Genomic DNA, 27,842 nt, shown 5'->3' on the forward strand with positions numbered 1-27,842 from the left:
CTTCTTCTTCTTCTTCTTCTTCTTCTTCTTCTTCTTCTTCTTCTTCTTCTTCTTCTTCTTCTTCTTCTTCTTCTTCTTCTTCTTCTTCTTCTTCTCCTTCTTCTCTCTTTGGCCTAACATGGTCACATCTTAATACGTATACATTTCTTCTTCGCCCTATTGTTTAGGAACTTTAAATTGTGTTCATTTCCTTGCTTCCTTTAATGGCAATGTCCAAAATTAGCATGTGCATGATGCTAGTTGTATTGCTAGTCTAAATGGAATCACCACAAACCTAAACGTGGTACGGAGCTGCTCTCGGCACCCTCCTCGCATCCGCGCTAAACGCGTGGCACTTTCTTCTGTTTTTGCTTTGCCTTTTGGGAAGGTTTAGGGGCTGGCGAAAGTAGGTGGAGGACTGGTTGGACGACCACAACAAGTGGGCTAAGGAGAAGATGACCAAAGCGGCGGAGAGAGATGTGTGGGGATGGGAATAGTGGAGAAGAGCGTGGTGGCGGGGGTGAAGAAAGGGCTGGAAGAGGAGAGGGGGAGGATGCGGGAGGAGATGGAGGAGGAGATTGAGAAGCGGAAGGGAGAGTGAGTAGAGCAGGGGAGGATGGAGGCGAGGAAGAGACAGGCCGAGTGGGCCGAGCAAATGGAGGGGAAACTGAAGGAGTTGAGGGCACAGTTGGAGCAACTACAGAACACCGCGGCTGTAAGGCATATATACTATTCTGCACGCGAATCAACTGTTAGTTGATTATTATGTAAGGACGGGGCTCCGCACCACCCTGCGATCACAATCAAAATGGGTACAAATAATCAACCAACAGTTGATTCGCGTGCAGAATAGTATATATGCCTTACAGCCGCCCTGCTGATGAGATGGTTTTCTTTTGCTTTTCCTTTGATTTGCTTTCTAGTTCTTCTTTTCTTTTCTTTTGTTTTCTCTACATCCTACTTCCATTGTTCTTACAGGCCGCTTTACCCCAACTCTCTGTGGTGAGGCATGGGATTACATACCTAAGTGAGGGCTACGAGGTGTGATGCGAACAGGGTAAATCCTATAAATTCTAATAAACATCTCTTTAGAGCCTTAATTATAATTTTTCTGTCAAAAAATTTGATTAACAGCTCTACACCGCCTCGACCTGTAATATTTCGCTGAGAATTTTTTTCTTAAAAGCTCTCCACCGCTTTGGTTTTGTGCATGGATTGGAATATGTGGGCTCTCTTCTCTCTTCTCTAATCATGTACATATCATACATTGGTAGTTACATAGGTAGTTAGAACCCAGTACTTACCGTGCAATTCTGCTCCAGGCTGTGATCTGCCAGGTACGTAAAAGGAAAGTGGGTTGTGTCTGAAATTTTGTGGACCTGGTTTTTGACCCAACGTCATACCTTTTACGCTGACCAACAAGGCAGGAAAGATATGATTGGAGGTTAATGCAGAATGCTTTTGGCGCCACTTTAGGCAGGAGATCTTCACAATTTGGCCTACATTATCGCTTCATCGTCCAGCACGAGAAAAGAGGTGCTGTATGTTCGGAAGGGCGTTAGCTTGGTGCTGTTTGAGGTATTGCTAGATCGCGTCGGCACCGTCATATGCGCATTCAAATAAGGAGGGACATCCGGTCCAACAATCTAGTCCTAGTGCATCGGCGCAGTGCTTTCATTCTTGTTCATTGCGAGAGTGTTTACTGCAGCTTTTAACGTAGCTTAGAGCTCGCATATCAAGCCTTGTGCAGAAAAGAACATTCAGAAGTTTCATAATTCCTTCTGCGCTTAGTTAACTTAGCCTATCCTAAAAAATATGGTTCAGCTACGCACAGGCTGGGACTTCAATTTCTCGTACTAGTAGGTTGTTAACGGCCTCATCAGCGTTTCTTAAATGTCTAAGTAGTACCTACAGGTTCTTGTGCTTTATTAACTGAGAAATTTCGATTGCTTGACCAGTTAGATATGCTGGTTACACTAGCACTGTGGAAGCAAAACTAGTCAGGGAAGAAAGATGAACATGTACCAAGCTAGTGACATCAGGAAGCTCTAACTTACAACACACTACCGAAGAGTTGAATATTGCCAATTTCCATTACATCCAATGCTGTATCTGAACCATGTTCGCATGCATCCACGCAGTGTACCAATGGCCTCCAAGGCTTGAGCCTGTCTAACGTCCCACCATGACTCACCACATGGTATGCGCCAGCCGCTCGGTATTGTGACCACAGTCTCCGGAATGTGTAGACTGGATGAATTGAACAATATAGCAATATGCAGGACGGTATATTGTCAGCTTCAGGCAAAATGAGGTCGTAGGAATGTGACTTCGCAAATGGAGCAACGAAAGAAAAGAATGGAAAGACACCAAAGTCACAAAGATGGCCCATCACGAGCAACAAAATTCTAGAGTGGGCTACTGCTAGGATATTAGTCTAATTCCGGGGCCACTCGTGACCTAGTCTCGACCTAGACTAGTGGGGATGTAGTAAGTGCTCAGAACACGCTCAGGCACGCTCAGGCTTGCTGAATTGGGCTTAGGTTTGGCATATCCACGCCTCAGGGCGAAGTGTATTATTTAGCTATCTGACTGCGAGAGGTGAGGGGGCAAAGTAGGTTTTGTAACATAGCTGGGTAAGCTTATCGTACAACTAGCGCGATGTTTGCTTGGGCTATCTGTCGCCGTAAAGGGCGGCATATGCCTCCGATATTACCGAGCATTGTTGGTGTTGTGGACATTACCACATGCAGCATGTGTTGTGATAGCCGGTCTTGCCCTCCCCCTTGCCTTCAATTCGGTCTCTAAAAGTTACTTCATCCTTGTCTGATCCCCAGGTATGCGATAGAATCGCATAAGGGGGAATGTTTTTGCCAATATATTCGACGAGGCTGAAGTCGCTGTCGTTTTGGAACTGCAAAAGACGCATAGAGAAGGGACTATTTAGTAGCTCTGGTGATAGAGATAGTCTACTAGATGTGTAGGAGACGTACGCGGGTTAAGTAGCTGAAGAACTACCGGCCATAGGTGTATATGTTGAGTAGAGTGAATGAACAAGCTAGAAATAGCCAGCTAAGCAGCTGTTTCAATAGGTTAGCTTTCCCGTGGATAGGCCCATCAGTTTAATTAGCCGTTTTTTAAAGAGTGCCAAATGTAATTTAATAAAAGCTGTGGCCGCCGTACAGCGAGGATAGCCGACCGCACCTACCCTAGATGTGTGAGGTAGTGAATTCTGTAGCTGTTTTTAGAGAGTTATCTTGGTCGACCAGAGGCATGGCCAAGGTTGAGTTGGATCAGAGAGCTGCGGGCTGAGATCGGGCCCCTTGCCAAGTCTCTGCACAGCCATGCGCTAGACAGCCACAAGCTTGGATCACTTGATGACGTAAGTGAATTACATCATAATAATTGTGGAGGGTGAATGGGGTTCTTTCGTACTAGCTATGATTGGTAACTGCTTTAAGCAGAAGTACCAACTAGGGTTGCAACCTTGCATACGGATTAGATTTGCATGCGACAGCAGGGACAAAGCTGATGATGACTTCCTACCATTGTAATAAGGCTTTAAGGCCCAGATACGACCCTTGTAGTTCTGTAACAAAGAGACATTGTTTCACCATAAACGAAGGTTCTAAGCGAACTAAGCAAGAAGTCAACGATGTAAATGTAATATTTAGGTTAGAAAGGTCCCATATGTTTGAAAGTAGCCACAGCACACTACTGATACATAATTCTAGTAAAGCTGCGTAGAGTCAAAGTCACTTGGAGACAAAGTCACTTGAAGTCAAAGTGCCCCTCATATTTTCCGGCACAGTTGGTTTTCCGCTACGCCGCATGGATAAACGTTATGGATAATGATTGCCCAAAGCTTCAACCAATATCTTTGCACCGCTATGGCGAGGTCCGGGTGACTCAGCCAATTGCAGCCCTGCTGACCATCAGACACACAACAACAACATTTGATAGCAAAATTTGCGCAATATCCTCGAAATATGAATGATCTTGAATTATTTACTTGCCGTGCCCGATATTATCCAACCTAAACGCCCTGTCGCAACCATGCAAGCAGCAATGTTGCTCAACATGCCCCACTCTTTGTGCTCCGTAGTGACGTACCAGATAGGAGATAACAAGGCACCTGTTGTTTAAGATAGCAGTCTGCATCCTATTAACCGCATCTGGAATTCCACAAAGAGTCTTAAAAAGCTCAACCTTCCTTCTCAGTGTTCCGAAGGACACGCCAACATGGCCACAGCTCAACCCAACGTTGAGCACTTGATACCTAGCCGATGTCATGGAAAGAAAGCAGAAGGATCGCTAAAGCTCCTTTCAACCCGACTCGGCGCCATCGTACACTCTGTACCCAAACTACTTGGCGGCCGTTTCATCCCATCCTTGCACGTGACTTTCAGCCGATCCCTCAACCTCTCCAACATTTCAGCCTCTTCAGGACTGAGCGACAAATCGGTCGGTAAAGAAACATTTTTCCCGGAGATATAGATTTCCTTAGGTTTCTCACACTCCAAGCCTTCAATATGATTACCCTCCAATCCGCCCTTTTCATCTTGTAGTACCTGGATATCAGACCCCGGCAGCTCCACCGGCGTCCACCAATACACCGGAAACTGCCGTTGAATATTATTCGTTCCTAGCCCTACTAGCACTAACAACACCGTCCCTAGCATAACAAGCGGCACAAAGTACCACCCCATATCTGTGATCTGCGGGTCAGTGGCAGCAAGTACAGCAGAAGCACCACCAGGCGGATGAACGGTGCCAGTGAGCAACATGACGGTGGAAGCTACACCACAGTTGACGGCACCAGCGAGCCATCGAATGCGTTCAAAATCCGGATGGAGGAGGAAGAGCTTTGTAATCCCCACGCCGACAAGGGCAGAGAAGGTGTGCCCGAGAAGAGCGTTTCGGGGTTGGCCAAACGGGGAGCGGATGGCGTTGTATTCGAGGATGGCGGATGCTCCCTTTGTGATACCTGTTAGCAAAGGCCGGCCCGAGCTAACAGGAATAGAGGCTATGGAAGTAAGTATGGACGGACATACAAACGACGCGATCATAACAGGAGGATGATGTGCCTGGATGGACGACAGGTTGTTGAAGACAGCAGCTATCATCGCTAACCCACAAAACGCTCCAACGCACGACCACCAAGCCGCAAGAACATTGCCAACATCCTCCTGCTGTTCCTTCCTGTATCCCAAGAACTTTGATATAGGAGTCGGCAATCGGTGCAAGGGAGATGGTGGCAAATATCGATTGATATAAGAATCCACATCAAAATTCCATTCCTTGGCTCTTTCCAAAATCCAAAATGCCATCTCGAAACGCAATATAACGAAAAAACAAATCCGAAAAGATTAGTATTGCATCTAGCACTAAAACCCGACAGACAAGGGAGGGCCCAAATATAACGAAAGTAAACCCACAGGATCGACAGCACTTGATCAAAAACATCTCGCGACTTTCTGCTTTGTAATATCAAACTCCCAAATCCCAAAAAGCCTCCATTACCCATCGCATAGGGCTCCATACAACCCCCCTTCCCGATTCCCAAGCCTATGATGCCGCACGGACAGTCCGTCTGCCATCCGCCGCACGCTGACCAAATAGCAGTTTTCGTAACGTAACAATTAGGTACACACTTCCCTTCATACGATCCTGAATTCTACATTTCCTCGGGCACCGCGGGATGAGTATCTCTATCGTTAGGAGGAGCGTGTGTCGGTATAGATAGCCGGTGTCACAGTTCGGGAACACGTGGTCCAAAACCTGTTCCTTGACAGGGTGCTGCCATTTGGTTGGTGGCGATGGACTTGGAGAAGCGGGAGATTGTCACGATCTTTGGTGTGAAGAGGAAATCAGGTGTCACGAAGGCTGGCGAGCTGAAATTCGTCAGAATTGTGTTTGCGCTTGCAATGTAGCGCGTTGATGGAGCGGATCCAGTGGAGGAGTGCTTGAGCCACCATGATGCTTGGCACTTTGCCCACATTCGGCGTCTGGGCATGTTTGCCAAACAGAGCATCGAGATCTATAATTACGATATAAGTCTTCAAGCCCTAAGGTTTCTTCCTTAGCCAAGCGAGAAGGTTAGCATATTGGTATCCTTGCTAGTGTTATTCCGTAAGACAGTCAACATCCATGATAGGTGGAGCGTCAATCGAATGATGACGAGCGAGCGAGGATGTGAATTTGTACATGGCGTGATTTCAGAACGTCACCTATAGGATCTATCTACCATCTTCTTGCTCGTGTACCCGTCACATACATGCGGCAGAACGCGACAAGCCTAGTCGAACGATTTTGATCATTCTAACCGTTCTGCTGCAGGTTCTCGACATGTAGAGTAAAGACTGAATCACGGAAATGACACACACCTCCCTTCCCCTCAAATCATGGACTCATGATCCGTGCCTGAAGTCAATATAACGCCATAACCCTCGCACAATCGACAATGAAATGCATCTGTATCGCCCTCTATTGACCCGATGCAGACATTCAGTTCTCATTTCGCTCTTTGCTCTTCAAGTACCGCGGAACAGGAATTGTAAGTCTTCTGGACTCAAGCGGTCCATTGCAACTTTGTCGTTGTTGACAGTTCCAGCGATCATAGCTGCCTTCTTCTCCTGCAATGCAACCATACGAGACTCAACGCTGTCCTCAATGCAGAGACGAGTGATCACGCATGGACGCTTCTGACCGATACGGTGGCAACGATCCGCAGACTGCCATTCAGCCGCTGGGTTCCACCATCTGTAATGATGTTAGCAATGTCATCAAGGAAGGCACGGGAATACCTACGGGTCCACGATGAAGACTCTAGAAGCCTCCGTCAAGTTGAGCGCTACACCGCCAGCCTTAAGAGACACGAGGAAGACCTCGACATCAGGGTTGGTCATGAAAAACTCGATACTCTTCTGGCGCTGTGCAGGAGTCATACTACCGTCTAGCATAACCGTATTGAAGCCAGCACGGCGGAGGCGCCACTCTATGAGTTGCAACATTGATGTGAACTGACTGAAAACGATCGACTTAAGTGTCTGCTTCTTGCTACGAAGCTTGTACAGATCGTAGATAAGCATCTCGATTTTAGTTGAGGAAGTCCAATTCTCCATCTTGATGCGATTAATGATGGATGTCTTCTTGACCTGGTCTTCGTCCTGTTCAATTTCCGGCTGCTCAAAATCAATGGAAAGACAGATGTGGCAGCGAGGGCAGTCAGCATCGGTTCCAGACGCCTCGCAAGTTTCGATGAAGTCCTTGACACAAGCACGGCAGAACTCATGGTGGCAACGAGAGCGAACAGCATCTTCAGCAGGCTCATCGCAGATGTTGCAAACCAGAACGTTTTGACCGCCTTCAGCATTCTTCTTCAAAAGCAGATCCGGGTGGTTAGCAACCTGACGCATCTGCATGATAAGACCAAAGATATTGGCGTAGTTGTTAAGCATGACACCTTGAGCAACATATGTATCAAACTTGCGACTTGAATTCGTCATGATGGAGGAGGAGAAGTCCCGCTCGACTGCGCTGAAAAACTCATTGTGGATGACAATATCCTTCATGGGAAGTTCCTAATGGTTATCAGAACTAGTTCTAAAGGAGCGCGCCCAGACACGCTTACCATTGAATTTGTATGATCGCGCTTCATGCGGCGGAGCATGATGCGAGCGGTGATCATATGAAGCTTCGTAAGGGCATCCTCGCGGTCCTCTGGATCGTCACCTGTGATTGGGTTGAGTAACTCCTGGTTGAATACAGAAATGTGCTCAGAGCCGCCATGGTCGCAAGAAGTACACATGTGATCCTCATCGACTGTCCAGTGAAGCTGCTCGCAATCGCAGGATCGACAAAAATAGTCGGCGAAGGGACGGACTTCGAGGAAGCGTAGCAGAGAAAAGAATTCTCCAATTCGATTCTGCACCGGCGTTCCAGACAAGCACCACTTGTAGTTGCCCTTTAAAGCAAAGCAAGCCTTGGCCACACCAGTAGTACGTGATTTGATACTGTGTGCCTCATCAAGGATGAGACGATGGTAAGTGATGGCGTGAAGAGGCGATGCCTCCTTGACAATGTTTTCGCCGCGAGACCACCCTTTAGTTTCCTTCCGGTGCAAAGACTCTAAACTGTTGTAGGAGACCATGATTACGTCGTGCTTCTTCAGATCTTTGACGGTCATCTTCTTGCACTGAGCATTGGTACCGTGATAGACAAGGACTTTAAGCTTGCCATCCGTGTACTCGCGAATCTCGTTAGACCATTGCATGAGAGCGACAGGGGGTACGACAACGAGTGTTGGTTGCTTGGCGGGATAATCGGACATGATGAGAGATACTGCTTGGATCGTCTTTCCCATACCTTGAGATATATTAGCAAAACGGAATGAGAATTTAGAGAGGGGCTGCATACCCATCTCGTCTCCAAGTAATCCTCCCTTGTAGCCGGTCTTCTCTTGTCTCGTCATCCAGCTCAGGCCCTCTAGCTGGAAAGGTTTCAGCCTCCGTGTAATTGATGCCGGCTGCTCAGCCTTTTGGACACTAAGAACGGGGATAGCTCCAAGATCGTCCCACATAGTAAGAAGTTTTGGGTGAGACTCTTCAGCTCGCTCTCGGTTCATGGCCCTCTTTCGCTCCCATTTATCTTCGATATGTGCGAACTTAGAGGCGCGTTCGGCATTCTTTATCTTTTTCGATCTCCGCTCTGCCCAGGTCAGCTTCTTGCTCCCCTTAGACCCCTTTGATTTGGCAGGCGCAGGTCGCGCAACTGGTTTCGCTCTGCCCATGAGCGGAACATCGTCATCGCTGTCGCTGTCGCACACAAGCTCAACAACATCATCGGCGTCGTCCAAATCGAGGTCCTCGTCTTCAAGCTTGAACTCATCCTCGGAATCTGCGATGCCGTCGTCGAAGTCATCACCACGAAATTTAGTGTTGGCACGCTTCGCACTCGAACGAGCTGATCGGCTTCGGCCGCCTGGCGGATCAACGACTTTCGCTTTGCCCTTGCCTTTGTACGGAGTCTTCGGTGGCGGGTGGTCGAGCTCGTTATCCGAGTCGAGGGTGAAACCGGTCTTCTGTCGCTTGGTGCTTCCTGTGGCATACTCCTCTTCCTGGAGCTGCCTCGCAAGTTGGGCGTCAGAAGACATGTCCATAGCATCTTCGTCCAACTCCTCATCAGAATCCGCGATAACGAGACGTGATCGCTTCCGAGAACTGGATGCATTGAGGGTCGCTTTCAGCGCCTCGCTAAGGCCACTCCTGCGAGTGGATCTCCCGCCGCGTCGGATGGAGACTGCAGGAGTGGTGGACAAACTTGTACCGGGAGTCTCGTAATCGGAGTTGTCGAACGAGGGCGAGCCGATGGAGCTGGCTTGATCGCCCTGGAAGCCATTTGCGACAGGGAGTCTCGAGCGAGGACCCACTGCCTTTTTCTTGGGAGCCATTGCGACGATTGAGACCTCTTTTAGCACCCGTCGAACCGATGCAGAAGACTGTTCTAATGGTAATACGTCTATTGTATCGTCTTCGTTGTTAGAGGAATCGCATACAAATGTACGGGAAGAACGAGTGCGGCTGGTGTGAGCGCGAGGGTTTTTGGACGCTTTACCCCACGTCACCGGCTGATCGATTGAGGCTGTGAAAGATTAGCGAAATCCATGATTGGGAGAGAAGATTGGGGGGGGAGGCGCGAAGGGGAAAGTGAAGTGAATGCGAACGTACACGACTGTTGACCGGGTACCGCGGCTGAAGAGGCGGCTGGCTCGTTGGTACTAAGACGTGATCCACGAACACTCCGGCGCACCATTGTTCACGTTGGATGCGGGGTTCAACAATCGTAATAAAAGTGCATGTAGACCAAAAGCAATTGTGGGAGAAAGCGACAGAAGGATGGAAGGCAGTTGATGGAAACGGGGAACGAAGAGGGGGGAAAAGAAAAGATGGAACTAGCCTGTGGTGGTGAATGAAGCGCAGGATAATCGGCCCCTGACTCTCGCGTACGGACTGATAGGCCAGCGTCGAATTGTTCGCGCGTTCACGCTGTCAGTGGCAAAACTTATCGCACAGTTAAGGACAAGGGAAAGCAAATCAAAGGTTTTGTGCGAAGGGTAACTGAAGAAAAATGTGCGGGTCATGCACAGTTGGCTCCTCTGCATCGTGCGGGGGTGTCAAACGGATTAGGGCTCGCGCTCGCCAGGCAGCCACGTAAGCACGTGACCACTTTAGATACAGCGCGAAAGACTGGATTTCCAGAGAAAAGAGATCGCACATACATTGCAAGCCTTTCACTTGATTCTTAGGATGTCATATTTGTGTCAGATATTGATATACATTCAACTGTTAACTCGAGAGCCCATGCTGTTCCTAGCTTCACCAGGCCATTTTATCCTTAGCGCCATTTGCGAACCTTTGGGCATATTATAACTCGTGGTAAATGTATCCTCCACCTTCGAACCGTTTGAGTTTCCTCTATATAGTGATTTCCACTGCCCCTTCCTCGCCATCCTTGAATATCGAGCTGAACTGCCCTCTATCGCTCGCTCCTACTGGGACCCATGGACGAAGAAATTTCTCACCCTGATGTCCTCGTCACGAACTCCCTACCTCATGTCGAAACTAAAGGCAAAGATGGCAGTCAGAAAGCACATGAGTAGTAAATGAATGGATTCCGTGTATTCATATCTTGGGTATCAAGACCTTATTCAACATCTCGCTCTATCTTTATCTGTATCTCTACATCTAATGATAAGCTCGGCCATGAACTGTGTAAGACTGTTATACTAGTACTCTTGAGGCGGAGTGCATATTCCTCTTGTTGACTCACTCTGAGAGAATGTGAGGGGTAGGTACAGAGAAAGAGTAGGACAAGTAGGCTGGACTCTAGTGAAATATTTAGTCAAAATTATAGAATCCTAACCTAACTTTCCACTTTCGAGAGTTTCTACGATGAATAGGGGAGATTCTACAACGTGAGTTATCGAGATAATGCGCTCTGCCCCTCTTACCAAAAGCAGCCAGGAGTTGAGAAATTGATACCTCTGACCATCAGTCTTAGTCAGGTTGTGAAGTGAAGGAACGATATGCAAATGTGAGACTGGAGATGAAGCGTGAGCAACTATGGCAGAGGAAGGAGCCTTTTAAGCGATGAAAATGGGACGTGGCCAAACATTATTGGGGAAGCTTGCAGGAAGGACGTGCGGGACACTTAAAACCCTAAAGAGGACTTATTAGCAAAGATAAGACTGATACCAAGGCATCCGCACGAAATAGGGCAGCAATCGCCCAGCTGTGCTTCAGCTGGGTGTAAGCGCTCCCAGAATTTTGCTGATATTGAACTGACAGTGGAGACTTAACGTGGATACGTATGATATTACGGAAGCTGGGAATGGAGGACAGCGAGATGAAGATCTAGAGAGAGATCGAGGTACATACTTACATTAATGCCTGATAAAGTTCGATGAAAGAGCCTTGAATTTCTGAGGATATCGCACACTGAAAATCCAGATGCATCCACAGAAAATGATACTTGAACGAAACACCTACCGTTCTCTTAAGTCCTATCACTCTATACACAGCTCAACCCAACTTCCATCTACCATCTCGAACGACAAACGGACGATGAAACCCGGGTACACAATCCTCGCATCGAACTCCCAATTTGGTCTTCCCAGAATAAATGTACAGATGGGGGCCAATTGAAACATTATCAGGCCGAGCTCCATTTACCGGGCGTATGTAAAGTCACTCGGAGGAGCAGAATCCGCCGTGGATGAAAAAAGACCCTGGGCATTTACGCCCCACGACTCGGGTCTCCCGGGTTCTATCTTGTGGAACACGTGCTGAAACCCCCATAATTCTTTCCTGCCATGGGGGCGCAATGGATGACTGACGCATTGCTCCTATGCGACAATTCTGATGTTCTAATTCGGGGTGAACATACATTTAACGTTTGTAGTCTTCGCCCTGGATTTTCAATCTTCGATCTTCGAGGTGGCAAACAGCATTGTGTATAGTGATGGTAACGGCAGCTTGCAGTTATACGTCGGACGCAGTGGGTTTTGCTGGACTTTATCGCCCCATGTTCCTTTATGCAGGGCTCGAACGAAATTTGGAATAGGAGATTTTGAGGATTATCGTGTTGTCTGCTCGTAATATCTGACACAACTATTAACACGAAACTCATTTCCGCCTTGCTCCGCCTGCTGTGCAACACGGGTCTACCAGGGCGCTCTCCTGCTCTTTTCCGTTTTCTCGCGCGAGAGATACTGCCGGTGCGACTGCAAAGGTTTTGCCCCCATCGAGTTTTACAAGGAATCTGAGGCAACCTCCCCCCGTTAGACTAAATCATTAAGCCGACAAGTATCGTGGGTCTTCAGTATTATAGCGATGCAAAAAGTCATCAAAAGAAGCAAAAAGGTATCGTGCGAATGAAAGCAAAGTCGAGCGAAGCCGTACAACCACCAACACCAGTCCCTCATATGCTACCAAATCCTGCCGCCCTGAAACTCCTTCTATGTCATTCGAGGATCATTTCTGTCTGGCATCTCCAGCGCATGGGTTTCCACGTGCAGCTCCTGAGGCGTCTGATCGACTGCAGCATACTTTTGTGGAGCTTGATCGGAGTATCGCGCTTGAGAGTCCGAGCCGCTATCCATCTCATGAGTAGGTAGCTGGTCCACCAAAGCTGGATATATGGTATTCTTCTTATGCGCTCGTCTTCTCCAAATAAATATAAATGCGCCAATCAGGGCAAGGACGCCAACAGGAACAGCAACACCAATACCAACTTTGGCCCCTGTCGAGAGACCTGAAGCTGGCGGCGGAGAGGCTGTTGGTTTGTTGGTTTCGCCAGCTCCCCCACTCGGCGCGGTGGAATTCGGTTTGGTGCTGTTCAAGATAGACCAATGCCCATCCCAACTCTGCTTGAATAGATCGTCGCCAGTGAACCCTTCGATCATGGTTTGGTCATTTGCAATCGCCGTATTGGAATCGCCTAGTCCACTATTTGAAATACCAGGTCCAGGAGCTTGAGCCAGCCAGGTCGTTTTCGTGCCCCAGTTGCGTCCGATGAAAGCAGCTTGTAGGAAAGCACGTCCGAGTCGAGGGATATTGCCATGATAAGGGTTGCAAGGAAAGTACTGCGTTGGCTTGGCTGTGATAGGCGAATCAAGTGTGAGGTTGAGGAGGGCAAAGGGGACTTTGATGACTACATTGTCTTTGTTTCCTGGGGCAGGTGGAAAAGTAAAGCTTAAATATGCTGGTGAGGTGACAATCTCTTTGTATTTGGGGTCGCTCGTATTCCAGGTGTAGTACTTGACCGTGTTGTCATATTTTATTGGGAGGATGTTCGCAAGTCCTTCGCAAGTGTTATCGGGAAGAGATAGGTAAGGCGTGAGTGGATCGACCTGTACTTTCATTCGACCGACCTGGCCTGAGTCGTTAAGCAGTAAGCCCGGTTTGCTGTCAAATCCAAACGGAGAGCTTCCGAACTCAACTCCAATGGCGATATCCAGTAAATCTACAATGCTTTCACCTGAAAAAGATGTAACAGGCCCAATGACTCTACCTTTGTTGTACCCTCCAAACTGCAGTGAGCCTGGATAATCGAATGCCGCAGAACCAATATGAAGTCCGTATGAATTGGATGGTGTTTCATTATCCATGTATAGCTTGCTTGGGAAGAAATTTGTTGTGATATTCTGGCCCGCATCTTTGTCGGACTTGCTCCAGACCTGCTCCGGGTCGGGAGCGCCAAGAGCCAAATGCCCTAGGACCATACCTCCCATCTTGCCATTGGGATATGTGATATTTCCATAAGGTATGTTTCCTAGAGAAGCATTCCACACAGTCTTGGAAGCAATAGTAAGGGCTCGTGGCACATTTGTATAACTTGCTGCCTGTATCCCATAAGAGTCGTCAATGTACTTGTCGGTCCATTCGATTTGCTTAAGGGAAGGAGGGTCAGGATTCCAAGTTCCTCCAGCTCCGCATATAGAGTTCTTGTAAGGATCGCATGCTTCTTTCGCGAAGGTGAATGTTGTCCACGAACCTCCAGGGTAGACATCTAAATCGGCGTGGTTCTGGGCTCCAATAGTCAGGGTAGAATCATTGCCTCCAACGGTAATTTTGACGGCTTGCCATGGTCCATCTGGTCCGTACGATTTTGTGCTCCATGGGACGACGAAATTCTGGGCTGCATTCGCCGTATATGCCAATAGCAGTGGGCTACAATATAGAGGGAGTTTTGCTAGCGTGCCCATGTGTTTGGTAAAAGAGGTGGCTTATGGAATATAAATAACGTAGTTGAAGCAAGAGAAAGATTAAGAGGAAGTGATGTACAAAAATGTTACAGTGGAACAAATGTGAAGATTCCTGGAGAGGAAGGATTGAGAAGTAAGGAGAGCGAGAAGAGCGAATGGGCAGTCCAGGGCCACGGTAAGGCCCCACGAGTGGGCCATGCTATGTCTGCTGTGCCGCAGAGGATTGCTAAAACTACATTTCAGAAGGATGAGAGTAATCTCAAGGGTGAAGAGCATGCATCTGGGCCAGGAGAGTGCATCTGACGGACGTACCAATAAGGTGTGCGCTGGAACAGCCTCTGACTGAAGAACGGCGGAGGATCATCCCGCCTGAGTGGTCCGGGCGTTGATTTCAAGCTCCTATTCTTGGCAAATGGCGCGAAAATCGGGTTGGCTTTTGGTGTTCGTTTGGCTGCTGCACCGGAAGCCATGCCTTTGTTAGCCGCCGGGGGTCGTATTCCTGATAAGGCGGGCTACCAGGTTCTGTGCGAGATATACAACCTTGACGCCTGGCTGTGCCCCGAACTGCATCAGCCTCCCTGTCACCTCGTTATGGGGGCCATTACGTGGTCATCTCACCGCGCCTCTGCCACCATCCGTCCTCAATAATTACGCCTCGCAACTGGCCTCATCGATACTACACGTCCGCAAGGTCTCGGTCACGGTGGTCGTGAACCATGTTGCCGCAATGGATATCAAGACACTCCTACTCTCCCGTACTGTCTTCTGACGATTCCGAAGCACCCCTCAAACCATCCATGAATTGGACCAACTGGCTCGCGCCGCGGAGGGTACGGACTGCCTTGGTTTTGGCTTTGCTTTTGGCTTTGGTCTTCGTTGTGTCGCGATTCTCCACGTTGCCCGAACGCCTCCATGGCTTCGTCCCCACGAACAACCAGACGAGCACTCCTTTCATGCAACAAGAGCAGTGTAACTGCTCCAGTCCAGAGCCGGAGCCAGTGAACACTGCCACAGAGCCCGCAGTGCGCTGGTCTGATTTCGCATATGTGCAATATGTGACGAACGAGAACTACCTCTGCAACTCCCTCATGATTCTCGAATCGTTGCACAGGCTCGGGGCCAAAGCAGACCGAATGATGATGTATCCGGAACATTGGCAACCCGATAATGGCAGCGATGCTAGTTACCCAAACAAGCTTCTGGCGCAAGCAAAGGACCTCTACGGCACTAAACTTGTGCCAATCAAAGTAAAGAAAGTTGAGAATTCGGATGACCCAACGTGGGAGGATAGTTACACGAAGTTGCTAGCTTTCAACCAGACGCAGTACAAACGTGTGATTTCCCTGGACTCGGACGCAACTGTTCGTCAAGTAAGCAACTGAGCTCTGCTATCAGAACTAGAATGATAGACTGACACCTTAGTTTAGCACATGGACGAGCTCTTCCTCCTACCCTCCGCTCCCGTCGCTATGCCCCGCGCTTACTGGATGGACCATTTCTTCCTTTCGAGCCAACTCATCGTCATCGAGCCGTCAGAATTCGAGTGGAAGCGAGTTGAGGATGCAATGAACCACCTCGAGGGCCACGATTACGATATGGATATACTGAACAAAATGTACGACAAGTCGTGCCTCGTCATACCACACCGAAGATACGACCTGTTGACAGGGGAGTTCAAGGGGACTAGCCATGAAAATTATCTGGGTTCGAAGGAGCCGTGGGATGCGCGGAAAGCGCTCGAAGAAGCGAAGTTCGTCCATTTCTCGGACTGGCCACTGCCGAAACCGTGGCTCAAGCCTAAGCCCGATGTTTGGGAGAAGCACCAGCCGAAGTGTGTAGGAGAGGGAGAACAGCAGGATTGCTCAGGTCGCGATGTTTGGCTTCAGATTCGGGACGACTTTTCCGAACGACGGCAGGTAGGCGAATCGTTTGATGTGAAATGATACGCCAGGTTAACCTTCTCCAGCGAATATGCGGACATAAGTGGGATAACGCGCAGAACGAACGTCGGTCGAGTGTTCCTAGAACACCACAACGTCTAAAGTACGAACCGGTATTTTCGTAGTCGGCGTATATGGTATACATTTAGAAAAAAGAATACCTCAAAAGACGATATCATCTCCTAATATGTATTCGAGATAGCTCAGGGTCGACAAACGCGACACGGTCAATTACCTAGGACTGTATCAGGCTTCCAACTAGGGAAACACAAGACGGACGCATTATTGGCGTTTTGATTTGGGAGATGCGCCTTCGGATGAAGGCATAATGTGAATGAACATGTAGTTGGGATTGGAATTGGGCTTCAGCTCTGGTGTCGGGGCTTCTTTTCGGGGCGTATTGTATGATACCTGTTGACTCCATCTATCAGCAGAGACGTCAGTTGATTACACTAGGAACATACCCTGTTTGCATTTGCTTGAATAAGCTGCCATGAATGTGTAGCAGTGCTTGGTGGCTAGTGAACGTGAAGAGAACGTGAATAGTGAGTACGAAGGTGAATCTGTTAAAGGGCGCTAAGATTCCAAAGCTTAATATCTCAAAGATTAGTTAGCCTACGTGTAGTCTCACTGATCATCTCATTGGATTTTGCTAAAGCGACTTGGTGCAACCTATCGCATTCCTGATTAGTCCGCATGCATCCAATCCATGCCGGACCCCCAGACACGAGAATCGTCAAAATCGATTCCTTCACCGGAGCTGCGCAGTGCACAACATCCGGATTGTCCAAAGGCCGAAGGAACAGAACGGAGAGGATGCTAATCCGTGAACATAGGTGGCTTCCGATGATGGCAAACAGTTGTTGGGGCTATTTCTTCGGCAAACTACCCCAAGCGAAAAAAGCTTGGCTCCATACGCACTGGGTCATCCAGTGCGTCGATTACTACATTCCTATGTTGGAACTGCTTATAATTGGAAAATTTTATGATTTCAAGCTCTGGGGGTAGGAGAAATGCTCAATTTGCTCCTAAATTCCCCAGTGTTGTACTTGTAAAGACGACACACATCTCTCCACTAAATTCAACAGCTTTACTAATCCAAAAGAGAGGCAATCCAAGTGCCGACACTCAAGGATCCGCATTCCATAACGGCCTCGCCGTGAATGCAATCCCCTGCTTCGTAAACGCTTTACACGCACCCACACTCTCTGGCCCTATCGTCGCCATCACACCCCCTGAGCAATCCACATTATCATAAATTAGGAACTCCCATCCTTTTCCTGGGGCCTCAACTCTCAAGGATCCGAACGTTTCCCAGACAGGGACGGAGACTGGCCAACGGAAAGCCCAACATTTGAGGGGAGTTCCTCCCCCGGTGATAGTCGGGCTGGACGAGCATGTTGCGCCGGAAGGGGCGCTGTTGGCAGGGCATGTTGCAGTGTTGGATGAGTAGCAAGATGTGTTGCCATAGGAGAGAGCCCAGCTGATGTCGGAGGGCATTTGTATTGGGCTGTTAGTTGTAGGAATGGTTGGTGGGCCTGCGAGGTCTGAGAGTAGGTGGCCGTTGTAGTTTTTGATGTGATCGTCTGGGGGAGTGGATTAGATATATTTCCTAGCATGCGGATTGGAGAGGTGTACCGAGATTGAGAGTAGTGTTCTCTTTCGCATTCCATGAATGATTACACATACAGTTTAGTGTAGCTCCATTAATGATCTGGCAGTTTGAACAGGAGTTTGCGTAGGCTCCGTCTATTTTCCACTGCACGTTGTCAATCACTGTTCTCAGAAATGTTGGAACGGGGCGTGTACTCCGAGGTAAGCTTCTGCGTTGGTGATCTTGTTGGAGAGATAAACGGTGCTTTGAATTCGTGTCGTCGCATCCACGCCAGTAAGGCAGTTCGCAACGAGCCACGGACCTCTTAACTCAATGTTGGAGCACTCCTTGCTGAAGCTAGTGGCCGTTGGAACAGCACTAACGAGCGCCGCGCCGACGATCACGATAAGACCGAGGAACATTTTTGAGTGAGGCCGACTTGAGGTTGAGAGTGCGGATAAGCGTTGCAAGACGAATGCCCGTTTTTATATTTACAAAGCCATCGATGAATGGGTTCTTTTACTGTTTACGCATTAAGCCAGGGTGGTGTCACGTAATTTCCCTTGGATGTTGGCAGGGAAGATTCTCAGAAGGCCTGGTTCGTGGAACGTTTAAATGAAATCTCCTAAAGGAGGATGCCTTCGGAAATCCAACCTACCTGCCTAGACATAGTCAAGTCCGGTACGGTTACCCTCGTTTACCTTCTTTGAGCTCGCTACTGGACAAAACAAGCCAACATATTTCAAATGCTTCCTTGCGCAACGCCGAAATGTATTTGAAATCTCCGAATTTTGCCATTGAAACCATCTAGAATATGATCCTCCAACTGCACGATGGAGATTAATTTATGTAGAGTTCAAGGCCAGAAATCCTCGGTGCAGAGAAGATACGAGGGGAAAAAGGGAGAGCACTACTATGATTGATTGCCTGCCAAATAAATCCCGGCGTTGGAGCCGGATCCATGGTGGGCACATGCAAGCTCACAAAGACTTCCCGGCTAATGCTTGATAAATGGGGCAAGGGTGTGAGCACGAGGCGAGAATGCGGAACATCTTAGTGACTTCCATTTCCATCAATTGCCGCACAGAGCTCGTTAGAAGGGCTTCAATTGCCGACGGAATTTGAGTTATTGAGCCTTGACGGCTCAAGGACGCTCATTTCCAAATGACTTCGCTCTTGATTTGCTCAAGACGAACAGCAGCGGCGCAATCCGAGAGCTTTTTTTTTTTTTTTTGGCAAAGAGGAACAGAAAAGAATCTGTGTGTGAGGAGTTGTTATGACGCAAGCGGTGGAAACAAAACAATGCAGGACGAAGAAGAAATGAGCATTACAAGATTCAAAGGCAGGACGCTGTAACGGCCTTGTTTCCGGTTTCAAATTCCAATGACAATCTTCATTGCATCTTCAGAAGTCGAATGATAGACATGATACGCTTTGTTGCATGACGGCCGGTCGAGTTCTGCAAACTGAGCAGCAAATCGATGTAGTCGGTACGGTCCATAGCTCCTACAGGTTCATCAAGCTGATGGAGATATACTCATAAGAGAGAGACAGGAGGAATGGCATCTTAAGGGAGGGCAAGCACCCAGTGAATAAACTAAGTTTGAGTGATGAAAGAGGAGAGGAATGGTGGACCAAAGGCAAGAAGGCTAACACGTGCTTGCGTAAATCCGCACGGGCCATTTGCCAAGAGAGGCGAGACATCGCTGGGTGAGGGACTTGAAGCAGGCACAACCCTCAACATCTGCAACACCATCATCAATCGCGCCTCCTAACGACCCCCTCACACTAGTTACGCCTGACCACACGAACTCATCTCGCGCATCGCCGTCCGATTCATTCTACCAAACCGCGGTCAACGATCGCAAGCCCGGGGTCGAGTGTACCTCAGATAAGCTACTCGCCTCCTCACCTCACATCGACCGACGTCCCAGCTACCCACCATGAAGCCCGTCGTATCTGCCATGAACGCATGGACATGGTATAGCATACCCTATTATCGAGGGTCGAGGAAGTCCGCTGACCAGGATTAGCATTGTCGTGTCTGTGTTCGCAATCGTCATCCTCTCCATCATCGGCGCCTTGTTCAAGGTACGCTCACCACTCCTAAGGGTCGCACCACCATACACTGTGTTGCATTAGAAAGGGAAATCTCAAAGGAGCTCTCTGGGTGGATTATATGTGGATGCTAACTGGAGTTCCTCTAGGCCAATAGCCACACGATGATGGGATCAGAGGATGATCCCAAGGATGGCGGTGCCGTAGCCGGAGCCGTCTTTGGCGCTGTGATTATATACGCTGTATGTCGAGCTCTACATTTTTGAGCCCATTTGTTAGCCTATTTATTAACCCAATTTAGGGTTTCTTCGTCTTCTGTGGAATCCAAGCCCTCCTCCACATGCGCGAAGCTCGACGCGGCGCGATAAGTCTATCATAGCCTCTTCCTACTCAACTGTCCATCCACAATCCATCCACCCACTCGGGGGCCTCCCTTACACCTTTGCTGAGCCAACCCATTCTCAACACAGCGTAGTAGGGATATTGTACTTCTTACTTAGAATATATGGCGTTTTGTTGGCTTGGTTCATCACCTTCGGCATGGCTTAGGATTCTGTAAATGTTCTTTCGGTTTATACAACATGCGCAAGCGACTATTCTGGAGCCTGAGTTGAAACAATCTGAATATGTGGAAACTATAAGGGTGTCAGTCCTGTGCAGTGGGCCTCGGCCTTATTCTCCATCTAGTGGAGGAAACTCCTAAATATATTCAATATTGCCCCAATCCTAAACGCCGGCAATGCACAACTCTTTGTCACTGAATACCCATGCCATCTTTCGTTGTCTCAATCAGATACAGGGTTTCCGTCTACCATCGTTCCCACTCAGGTTCTAGCGTCTTGCTCATATACGGACCATCCAGCCAGTAACCCAGCTTAGCATAGTAACTCCTGACTCCAACTCCCGAAATTACAGCAATCTTCTTGCTACCATGCTCTTCTCTCGCAATCCGCTCCGCCTCCTCCATTAACAAAGTTCCAAACCCCTGATGCTGGAATTTCTTAGGATCTCGAGCATGCACTGGAACTGCGGAACCATATACGTGAAGTTCGCGGACAAGGGATGTGGGTTGAGATGTCAACTCCGGTCGGAACGTATGTTCTTTGCTGCATTGTCGAAGACGGAGAAGAGCGATGAGGATATCCTGCTTGGGATCTTCGTATGCAAGGAACGTTTCCCAGCCACCGTTTGCCGTGTAGTCTCGCCGGACTAGTTCAACCTGGTCTGGTCGAATCTTGTGCTTCACTTCATTGATACCGACTTCTCGTGTCCGGACGTCTCGGCATGATGTGCCAAAGTCCTTCATCCTTGCCAATGCCAGCTCTCTAAGATTTCCGTTTTCGACTCCAGACGTAACGAGTGGCATTGGGATATCTCGCTGCACACGGTAGATGCGAGTCCATGGCGGCACTAACGCAAGGATTCGGGCAACAAGATCGATCAGTGCGTTTGGGGTGTAATTCTTATATCGACCTGTCCGCCAAAGTTCGTAAAGTCCAGTTCCGCGAATCACGAGAGTGGGGTATATCTTCAGTCCGTCGGTTCGGAAATCGGGGTTAGAGAAATATTCCACGAACTGGTCTAAATCGCGCTCCATGCCTACGTTAGGCAGATCAGGCATCATGTGGCTCACTACCTTGAAGCCGGTGTCTTTTGAGAGACAGAATGTCTTTGCGACTGCGGCGACTGTGTGCCCACGATTTGTGTCTCGTGCTACATCTTCGTAGAGAGACTGTACACCTATCTCTAGACGTGTGCACCCATATCGCAGCATAGAGGAGAGGTGGGTGTCCAGGCAGTAGTCCGGCCGCGTTTCGATAGTAATACCAACGCATTTGATATTGCTCATCTCTCCTGCGGCAACGGCTTCATCGACATCTTTGGTCTGATATCCAGATAGTGCATTGTGTAGCTGTGAAATGAATTCTTCTCGGTATGAGTCTGGAAGCGACATGAATGTTCCACCCATGATGATGTACTCGACCTTGTCGACGCTGTGGCCGAGGGATTTAATCTGGTCTACTCGACCGCGAGCTTGCTCATATGGATCATAGCGGGCACGAATGGCTCGCATGGAGGTCGGCTCGTATCCTGTATAAGATTGCGTTGAGTATTCAAAGTCGGAGTCTGGCCCACCCGGACAGTAGACGCAAATGTTACCTGTGTAGGCTATGTGTGGACATCTGTGCGGTTTGCACATGACTGCCACTACGGCAATGCCAGACGAGGTTCCTATGCCAAGAGTCAGAATTATTTCCCTGAATTCCAGAAGAAGAAGCGAATCACGCATCAAAATAAAACTTACGGATAGGCTTTGCGATTAATTTTGGGAGTATGTATTTCTTATAATGCTCCGGTACTGCGGCGATGATCGCAGTAAGCGGTGGCTGACTTTTCAGGAAGTGTTTCTTAGAGATCTGTCCCCGTAGTGCATTCAAATTCAAATCTTTTTTTGGTTTCGAACCGTCAGCTTGCTCTTCATAGTCTTGAATGAGTGTATTGGCAATTTCAGCGCAGGCCCGCATGTATCGCTCATTTTCGGGAGCCAGCTTGACATTCTTAGGAAGACGGTTCTTCGAGCGTGTTTCTGTTAGTGTTACGGTCGCCATGTTAGTTTAGTTAGCCTCCAAAGGAATCTCGATGGCGGGCAAAGTCGAGGATCTTGTCTTTTAGAGTCAAACTTGGAAGGGTGGGAATTTCTAATGAAGCTAGAGCTCTTTCGGTTAGCTTCCACAGCGGCGAAATCAAACACCGACCTCCACTTTCAAGCCTTTGCTTCCCTTTTTCAATCGCCTTGTGGTTTAGAGCTTCACGAGCAATGTCTCGTGATGCGCATGATAGACCAAGTCTTGCCCTCCCATCATCGGAGAATAGATGAAGAAGTACGAGTTGATTTAGGAGTTTGTGTATGAAATGCTATTTCCTCCCGCAGACGGGAATCATAGCTTACCTAACTGTTTTCCTATTCCTATCTACTACCTACTACCTAGAGTCCCCGGTTCGGCTTCCGTAGGAAATCTCCAATAGCAGGTTTAGGCAGCACACACCACCCACCCTTTGCCCATTTATCCTCACCCAGTTTCTCGCCTCCATACACATATGCGTCAGCAACACCTGACCCAGTGACAACATCTTAAGACCTACCACCGCCCCCGCCGAATCACGCCCTAACCATGACCGACTGCGGCGACTTTGTAAACTCTGACGACGAAGAAGATGTCCAGGACCTCGAGGAGAATGCTGAACCGCTTTCACTGTACTTTCGGTAGCCATTCTACTATCCGATCTGCATTGGAAACGTCCTGGCTTAGAGATATCGCATCGAGCATAAACTCGGCCACGGCGGCTTCTCTACCGTCTGGATGGCCCATGACATTGTAAAAAAGAAGGTCTTTGCCCTCAAGATCACTACTCTTGCCAGAGATGCGGTAGACCGTGAAAGTACTATGCATAACGAAATCCGCCAGCGCTTCTGAGACACGTCTAAGCTTCTCCCGTCTTGCGAAGCCTTCTCGCTTCCTAGTCCCAACGGTCACCACAGAGTCCTGGTGTTTCCCCTGCGAGGCCCTAGTCTTCACTCCTGCTTCGCCAGCATGTCCATGGCCAATCGAATGTCCGCGGCGAAGCAGGTGCTACAGACTTTGAAATCCCTGCACGACGCCAACATCGTCCATCAAGGTCCGTTTATAACTGCACCCTCCCTCCCTTATCTCCTTTGCGCTTACAATCTATATATAGATCTGAACGACAGAAACATTATGTGCGGCATCGCCCCCCTTGACACCTATGACGTCAAGATGAAATACCAGTACCTCGGCCGGCCTAAAAAGATCCCCCTGCAAACTCCGGCAGGGATGCAGGGAGAGCTCGTTAGGCCCATAGTAGTCCCCCCTAGCTTACTCACTAATTTATTCTATCTCAGGGATTTTGGCCTAGCAATGAATGCGGGCACTTTAATAAACTACAAGCTACAATCGCCTAGCGCCTGGTGTGCCCCGGAACGGCTTCATAACACAGACCTAAGTGCTGCCAGCGACATGTGGAGCTACATGTGTGTTTTCACAGAGCTCTACCTTGGCACACTTCCCTGGTCCATCTACGATGATGCGCTGCCCAGCATAGTCAAAGTTATCGGTCCACTACCCCAAACTTGGTCCGGCTATTACCACTAACCCACCAGAACTGACGCTTCATGGTACGATCCGAGAAAGCAGCCTGAATCCACTCTTGAAACAATAATTGCACACGCCCGCCCTGACGTCAGTTCGACCGAGCGTGCTCACGTACTGTTCTTTATGCTAAAAGGATTCTCTTATAATCCTCAGCACCGCATGACTGCTGTGCAACTTTTGGACAATGCTTCATTTTGAGTCGTCATGGAATTATATTGTGCCTAATACTCTATTGGAGGTACCAATCTGCGTGGCAACCTTGCAAGAATTTGCGCTCCACAGCAGACACAAGGCTGATGATGACTTCCCAGCATCTTAGTGAGGGTTTGATGCTCGGATAAGTCCCTGTTATCAGTAATTAGAGTGGTAAGAGCTTAATAGTGGTTCTGTAAGGAGGGAAATCTATTACGCTATGAAAGAAGGCTCTCTACAAATTAGGCGCAAAAGCGAGGATGCGAACATAATTTTTAGGTGGGAGGGGTCCTAGATGTTTAGCAATAGCCACAGTACACGACTTGTATAGAACCATTGCAGATACCGACTTGTGCACGGAGTGTGAGTTGCTTAAAGTCAAAGTACCCCTCATATTTCTCAGCACGCAGGGATGGACGTTAGTAATTGGCTTTTTCAAGGCTTCTAAGAACGGCGAATCGATCCAGGATCGTGAATGCTCAACTAACAAGACCTCAGCGGCAGCCACGTGAAACAGCGATATCCCAGAGGATGCGCCAGATGTCGAGGTGAGTGAGGTGCAAGGGCCTGTGCATGAGACAGCTACAGCTAGCGACTGCACTAATCAAACACTGCCAACGAGGTCGCTATAGTCGGGTATGTAGACCAGACTTATGGGCCTTTAGATCAAATGAATCCATCAGAGTGTGCACAAGGTATGGGCCTTGACGAACTGTAAGGCATTGGCTGACAAGCGACACTAGATAACTCAATTCTCCTTGACAATGACGAAACCACTGATCAGCTATTCAACGAATTGTACACCTATGCGACCGACACGGAAGGTGAGGGGGATGAGTCGTCGGTCCAACCTCTGGGTAGGTCCGTCTAGCATTGAGGAAGATGAATATCGCTATGATGATGGCGATGATGGTGACTATGACATTGACGATTATAGTGACTATTGGATTCACCTGCATCACGTACACAACAGAGAACGGCAGTATGAGGAAGAGGGATGTTGAGAACGAGACATTTGTCTTGATCTCACTAAAGTAGATTCTTAATATAACAATACAATTTTCCCTTGACTTTTTAGCCAATATAGTAAATTATTGTACAATCGAACTAGTCAAGTGTGTCGAACGTGTCTCACGCGATACTATACCCTATGACCCCTACTCAGCTCATGCGAGAAAGTGTGACTTAGAAGGCATCTAAAAAGGCCTAATCTTAGCCTAAAAGAACTCAACCCTGCGTAAAAGAGCTATCTAACGTCCTTGTGCTGCTTGATTCTCTAAAGCTTCAACTGCTTTATAAGGCGATTAAAAGCCCTTATATTGCTAGAAGTAGTTCTATCCTAAGTTTAGCAAAGTACTAAATAATTAAGAGAGCTATATGTAACAATTCTCACGAATCGTTCCATCTCGGGTCGCTCGGATCCTATCCGAAGGGTCCCCGTATCGGCCCTGACCATGACTCGACCCTGTCCCCCGCAGTTACCCCTATTCACCCAAGTATTTAGTCGCACCTCTCCCCTTAGCTAGCTAGGTAGTTTTCTGATATCCTTCGTACAAGGCCTATAGGTGTTAATGGAAATTCCCAGGTTCTGAGTCCCCACGCACTCCCATATGCCTCTGAGTGGATTCCCACCGCATTCAGACCCATTGTCTTGCCTGTGCCGTTACACTATAGTTAAAAGCTTTTAAAAAACAGTAGAACCTTTAGCTTAGTTAGAGTAGATTATTTACTTGTTTAGACTGTTTACTTTTAAGATATGTTAGCTAACGTCCCCCCCTGCGTGGCGGAAAACCTACTGTGTTGGAAAATAAAACAAGTACTTTAACTTTAAGAGACTATAACTCTGCGCACAGGTTAGGCTTTACTAAAATTATATTTAATTAATGTACTGTAGCTATTTTAAAAGACCTAGGGCGCCTCTTACATATAAATTCTATTTATATTATTACCTTAACGCCTAATTTATAGAGAGCCTTGTTCTATAGCGTAATAGAGTTCCTTCCCTATAGCACTACTATTAAGCTCTTGCTACTCTATAGTACTTATAAACAGTCTTATTAAGCCTTAGAACCTTACTATAATGCTAAGAAGTTATTATTAGCCTTACGTCTACTATCGCGCACAGATTTATATAAGGCCGCTACCCTAGTCAGTACTTCTAATCAAACTAACTACTAATTTCAGCTAGTGTAAAACAACCCCGCACCTACATAATTATCGCGGTGTAATTTATTTGTGAAAGTTAAGCCTGTGGCTGTGCAGAGTCTTGGCGGGCGGGCTAACCTTAGCCTCGCAGCCTTGCCGTCCCCACTCAACCTTGGCCATGCCTCCGGTCAACCAACTCAACTCTCTGAAAACACCTACAGAATTCGCCACCTCACAAGGGTGTAGCCGGTGCGGTTCGGCCATCCTCCCTGTAGTGGTGGCGAGCTGAAGTATCTTATGCGTCAATTGTCTGCTTGTAAGTACCGCTAATTATACCACTTCTGAACAAGCCCTATTAATAAACCTATGAAATGATTTGCTTCAAAAGTCGCTTAACCTGATTGGTTTGCGGCACCATCAAGAAGGCAACAGTGGGACCGACACATTTAGGTACACTACCCCGCATTTGAAACTACAACTCAGAAGCATCCTTTCACTACAATAGACACCCACCTACCTCCACAATCATCTACAACGTATCCTTTTCATTTGTAGCTACACTTCTATTGGTTCTAGTAAGTAAAGACATGGAAAATAAGTGGTCATTTACGGTAGGCCAGTCGTTGTTGCTAAGATTATCTAACCTTAGTTAACAATATAATTAGAGGGTAAGTATTTGCCGCAAGATAATTAATATTGTACTAAGATACGATTTTTTAGGAAGTAAGTCAACCTGTGCATATTCACATGCAAGGCTGCTGCTAATGCTGGTGTGTCTGGTGGTGTAGGACGTAAGTTGACCTGCGAACACTAAGATGCGAAGCTGCTGCTAATGCTGGTGTGTCTGGTGGTGTAGCCTGTGAGTTGACCTGCGAACACTAAGATGCAAGGCTACTAATGCTAGCGTGTCTGGTGGTGTAGGACGCAAGTTAACCTGCGAACACTAAGATGCAAGGCTGCTGCTAATGATGGTGTGTCTGGTGGTGTAGGACGTAAGTTAACCTGCTAACACTAAGATGCGAGGCTGCTGCTAATGCTGGTGTGTCTGGTGGTGTAGCCTGTGAGTTGACCTGCGAACACTGAGATGCAAGGCTGCTGCTAATGCTAGTGTGTCTGGTGGTGTAGTACGTAAGTTGACCTGTGAACACTGAGATGTGAGGCTGCTGCTAATGCTGGTGTGTCTGGTGGTGTAGTTTGTAAGTTGACCTGCGAACACTAAGATGTAAACTGCTGCTAATGCTAGTGTGTCTGGTGGTGTAGGACGTAAGTTGACCTGCGAACACTAAGATCCAAGGCTGCTGCTAATACTGGTGTGTCTGGTGGTGTAGAACGTAAGTTAACCTGCGAACACTGATATACAAGGCTGCTGCTAATGCTGGTGTCTGGTGATTTAGCCTGTGGGTTGACCTGCGAACACTGAGATGCGAGGCTGCTGCTAATGCTGGTGTGTCTGGTGGTGTAGTTTGTAAGTTAACCTGCTAACACTAAGATGCAAG

General features: G+C 48.1%; 10 protein-coding genes across 10 annotated transcripts in view; 4 read left to right on the forward strand and 6 right to left on the reverse strand.

Moving 5' to 3' along the window:
- Positions 1–2,908, reverse strand: part of BDR25DRAFT_362491 (uncharacterized protein) — a gene marked incomplete at both ends in the record, with an annotated part of 5,716 nt that extends 2,808 nt beyond the window's left edge. The window contains 18 exons of the mRNA XM_033696581.1: positions 268–291; positions 336–676; positions 720–770; positions 807–898; positions 934–1,013; positions 1,174–1,224; positions 1,284–1,358; positions 1,396–1,449; positions 1,506–1,625; positions 1,812–1,835; positions 1,892–1,928; positions 1,977–2,008; positions 2,042–2,091; positions 2,126–2,147; positions 2,174–2,400; positions 2,451–2,539; positions 2,573–2,683; positions 2,724–2,908. Of these exons, the coding sequence (XP_033540524.1) occupies positions 268–291; positions 336–676; positions 720–770; positions 807–898; positions 934–1,013; positions 1,174–1,224; positions 1,284–1,358; positions 1,396–1,449; positions 1,506–1,625; positions 1,812–1,835; positions 1,892–1,928; positions 1,977–2,008; positions 2,042–2,091; positions 2,126–2,147; positions 2,174–2,400; positions 2,451–2,539; positions 2,573–2,683; positions 2,724–2,908 (1,665 nt within the window). The remainder of the gene's footprint in view (positions 1–267; positions 292–335; positions 677–719; positions 771–806; positions 899–933; positions 1,014–1,173; positions 1,225–1,283; positions 1,359–1,395; positions 1,450–1,505; positions 1,626–1,811; positions 1,836–1,891; positions 1,929–1,976; positions 2,009–2,041; positions 2,092–2,125; positions 2,148–2,173; positions 2,401–2,450; positions 2,540–2,572; positions 2,684–2,723) is intronic.
- A 1,360-nt stretch (positions 2,909–4,268) lies between these two features.
- On the reverse strand, positions 4,269–5,352 carry BDR25DRAFT_297495 (uncharacterized protein; the record flags this gene model as incomplete). The annotated part of the gene is made up of 2 exons (XM_033689007.1): positions 5,034–5,352; positions 4,269–4,955 (listed from the first exon to the last, which is right to left on the reverse strand). Exons 1-2 carry the CDS (start codon positions 5,307–5,309, stop codon positions 4,269–4,271), a joined length of 963 nt encoding a protein of 320 aa, XP_033540525.1. The 5' UTR covers positions 5,310–5,352.
- An 877-nt stretch (positions 5,353–6,229) lies between these two features.
- Positions 6,230–10,108, reverse strand: BDR25DRAFT_297497 (uncharacterized protein). The gene is made up of 5 exons (XM_033689008.1): positions 9,708–10,108; positions 8,398–9,621; positions 7,613–8,346; positions 6,790–7,562; positions 6,230–6,741 (listed from the first exon to the last, which is right to left on the reverse strand). The coding sequence occupies exons 1-5, from the start codon at positions 9,790–9,792 to the stop codon at positions 6,513–6,515; spliced, it is 3,045 nt and encodes a 1,014-aa protein (XP_033540526.1). The 5' UTR covers positions 9,793–10,108; the 3' UTR covers positions 6,230–6,512.
- Positions 10,109–12,332: 2,224 nt separating this feature from the next.
- BDR25DRAFT_106430 (uncharacterized protein) lies at positions 12,333–14,646 on the reverse strand. Its single transcript, XM_033683504.1, has 2 exons — positions 14,558–14,646; positions 12,333–14,471 (listed from the first exon to the last, which is right to left on the reverse strand). The coding sequence occupies exon 2, from the start codon at positions 14,243–14,245 to the stop codon at positions 12,497–12,499; it is 1,749 nt and encodes a 582-aa protein (XP_033540527.1). The 5' UTR covers positions 14,246–14,471; positions 14,558–14,646; the 3' UTR covers positions 12,333–12,496.
- A 152-nt stretch (positions 14,647–14,798) lies between these two features.
- BDR25DRAFT_297504 (nucleotide-diphospho-sugar transferase) lies at positions 14,799–16,667 on the forward strand. Its single transcript, XM_033689009.1, has 3 exons — positions 14,799–15,615; positions 15,673–16,161; positions 16,212–16,667. The coding sequence occupies exons 1-3, from the start codon at positions 14,962–14,964 to the stop codon at positions 16,308–16,310; spliced, it is 1,242 nt and encodes a 413-aa protein (XP_033540528.1). The 5' UTR covers positions 14,799–14,961; the 3' UTR covers positions 16,311–16,667.
- A 646-nt stretch (positions 16,668–17,313) lies between these two features.
- BDR25DRAFT_347035 (uncharacterized protein) lies at positions 17,314–18,201 on the reverse strand (the record flags this gene model as incomplete). The annotated part of the gene is made up of 3 exons (XM_033694222.1): positions 17,314–17,771; positions 17,875–17,944; positions 18,163–18,201. The coding sequence occupies 3 exons, from the start codon at positions 18,199–18,201 to the stop codon at positions 17,314–17,316; spliced, it is 567 nt and encodes a 188-aa protein (XP_033540529.1).
- A 1,319-nt stretch (positions 18,202–19,520) lies between these two features.
- Positions 19,521–20,565, forward strand: BDR25DRAFT_297507 (uncharacterized protein). Its single transcript, XM_033689010.1, has 4 exons — positions 19,521–19,760; positions 19,813–19,870; positions 19,987–20,079; positions 20,139–20,565. Exons 1-4 carry the CDS (start codon positions 19,723–19,725, stop codon positions 20,214–20,216), a joined length of 267 nt encoding a protein of 88 aa, XP_033540530.1. The 5' UTR covers positions 19,521–19,722; the 3' UTR covers positions 20,217–20,565.
- An 80-nt stretch (positions 20,566–20,645) lies between these two features.
- BDR25DRAFT_245065 (histone acetyltransferase ELP3) lies at positions 20,646–22,446 on the reverse strand (the record flags this gene model as incomplete). Its single annotated transcript, XM_033685872.1, has 2 exons — positions 20,646–22,069; positions 22,143–22,446. The coding sequence occupies 2 exons, from the start codon at positions 22,444–22,446 to the stop codon at positions 20,646–20,648; spliced, it is 1,728 nt and encodes a 575-aa protein (XP_033540531.1).
- Positions 22,447–23,010: 564 nt separating this feature from the next.
- BDR25DRAFT_383298 (kinase-like protein) lies at positions 23,011–24,207 on the forward strand (the record flags this gene model as incomplete). The annotated part of the gene is made up of 5 exons (XM_033697814.1): positions 23,011–23,102; positions 23,151–23,278; positions 23,315–23,515; positions 23,576–23,964; positions 24,049–24,207. The coding sequence occupies 5 exons, from the start codon at positions 23,011–23,013 to the stop codon at positions 24,205–24,207; spliced, it is 969 nt and encodes a 322-aa protein (XP_033540532.1).
- Positions 24,208–26,933: 2,726 nt separating this feature from the next.
- Positions 26,934–27,842, forward strand: part of BDR25DRAFT_319721 (HET-domain-containing protein) — a gene marked incomplete at both ends in the record, with an annotated part of 4,828 nt that continues 3,919 nt past the window's right edge. Inside the window, 7 exons of the mRNA XM_033691848.1 lie at positions 26,934–26,957; positions 27,012–27,014; positions 27,067–27,069; positions 27,101–27,137; positions 27,170–27,205; positions 27,455–27,470; positions 27,590–27,609. Coding sequence (XP_033540533.1) covers positions 26,934–26,957; positions 27,012–27,014; positions 27,067–27,069; positions 27,101–27,137; positions 27,170–27,205; positions 27,455–27,470; positions 27,590–27,609 — 139 coding nt within the window. The remainder of the gene's footprint in view (positions 26,958–27,011; positions 27,015–27,066; positions 27,070–27,100; positions 27,138–27,169; positions 27,206–27,454; positions 27,471–27,589; positions 27,610–27,842) is intronic.

The sequence above is a fragment of the Lindgomyces ingoldianus genome (assembly GCF_010093535.1).
Source record: "Lindgomyces ingoldianus strain ATCC 200398 unplaced genomic scaffold BDR25scaffold_56, whole genome shotgun sequence".
Classification (NCBI taxonomy): Eukaryota; Fungi; Ascomycota; class Dothideomycetes; order Pleosporales; family Lindgomycetaceae; genus Lindgomyces; species Lindgomyces ingoldianus.

What these genes read in the sequence shown, in the direction of transcription:
- BDR25DRAFT_297497 (XM_033689008.1), bottom strand. Translation starts at nt 9,792, where the DNA reads ATGGTGCGCCGGAGTGTTCGTGGATCACGTCTTAGTACCAACGAGCCA. An exon ending in GGTACCCGGTCAACAGTCGT is followed by an intron (nt 9,622 to 9,707) that starts GTACGTTCGCAT and finishes AATCTTTCACAG; the next exon opens with CCTCAATCGATCAGCCGGTG. An exon ending in AGAGTCTTCATCGTGGACCC is followed by an intron (nt 6,742 to 6,789) that starts GTAGGTATTCCC and finishes ACATCATTACAG; the next exon opens with ATGGTGGAACCCAGCGGCTG.
- BDR25DRAFT_106430 (XM_033683504.1), bottom strand. Translation starts at nt 14,245, where the DNA reads ATGGGCACGCTAGCAAAACTCCCTCTATATTGTAGCCCACTGCTATTG.
- BDR25DRAFT_297504 (XM_033689009.1), top strand. Translation starts at nt 14,962, where the DNA reads ATGTTGCCGCAATGGATATCAAGACACTCCTACTCTCCCGTACTGTCT. An exon ending in CGGACGCAACTGTTCGTCAA is followed by an intron (nt 15,616 to 15,672) that starts GTAAGCAACTGA and finishes ACCTTAGTTTAG; the next exon opens with CACATGGACGAGCTCTTCCT. An exon ending in ACTTTTCCGAACGACGGCAG is followed by an intron (nt 16,162 to 16,211) that starts GTAGGCGAATCG and finishes AACCTTCTCCAG; the next exon opens with CGAATATGCGGACATAAGTG.
- BDR25DRAFT_297507 (XM_033689010.1), top strand. Translation starts at nt 19,723, where the DNA reads ATGAAGCCCGTCGTATCTGCCATGAACGCATGGACATG. An exon ending in GCCATGAACGCATGGACATG is followed by an intron (nt 19,761 to 19,812) that starts GTATAGCATACC and finishes GACCAGGATTAG; the next exon opens with CATTGTCGTGTCTGTGTTCG. An exon ending in GCGCTGTGATTATATACGCT is followed by an intron (nt 20,080 to 20,138) that starts GTATGTCGAGCT and finishes AACCCAATTTAG; the next exon opens with GGTTTCTTCGTCTTCTGTGG.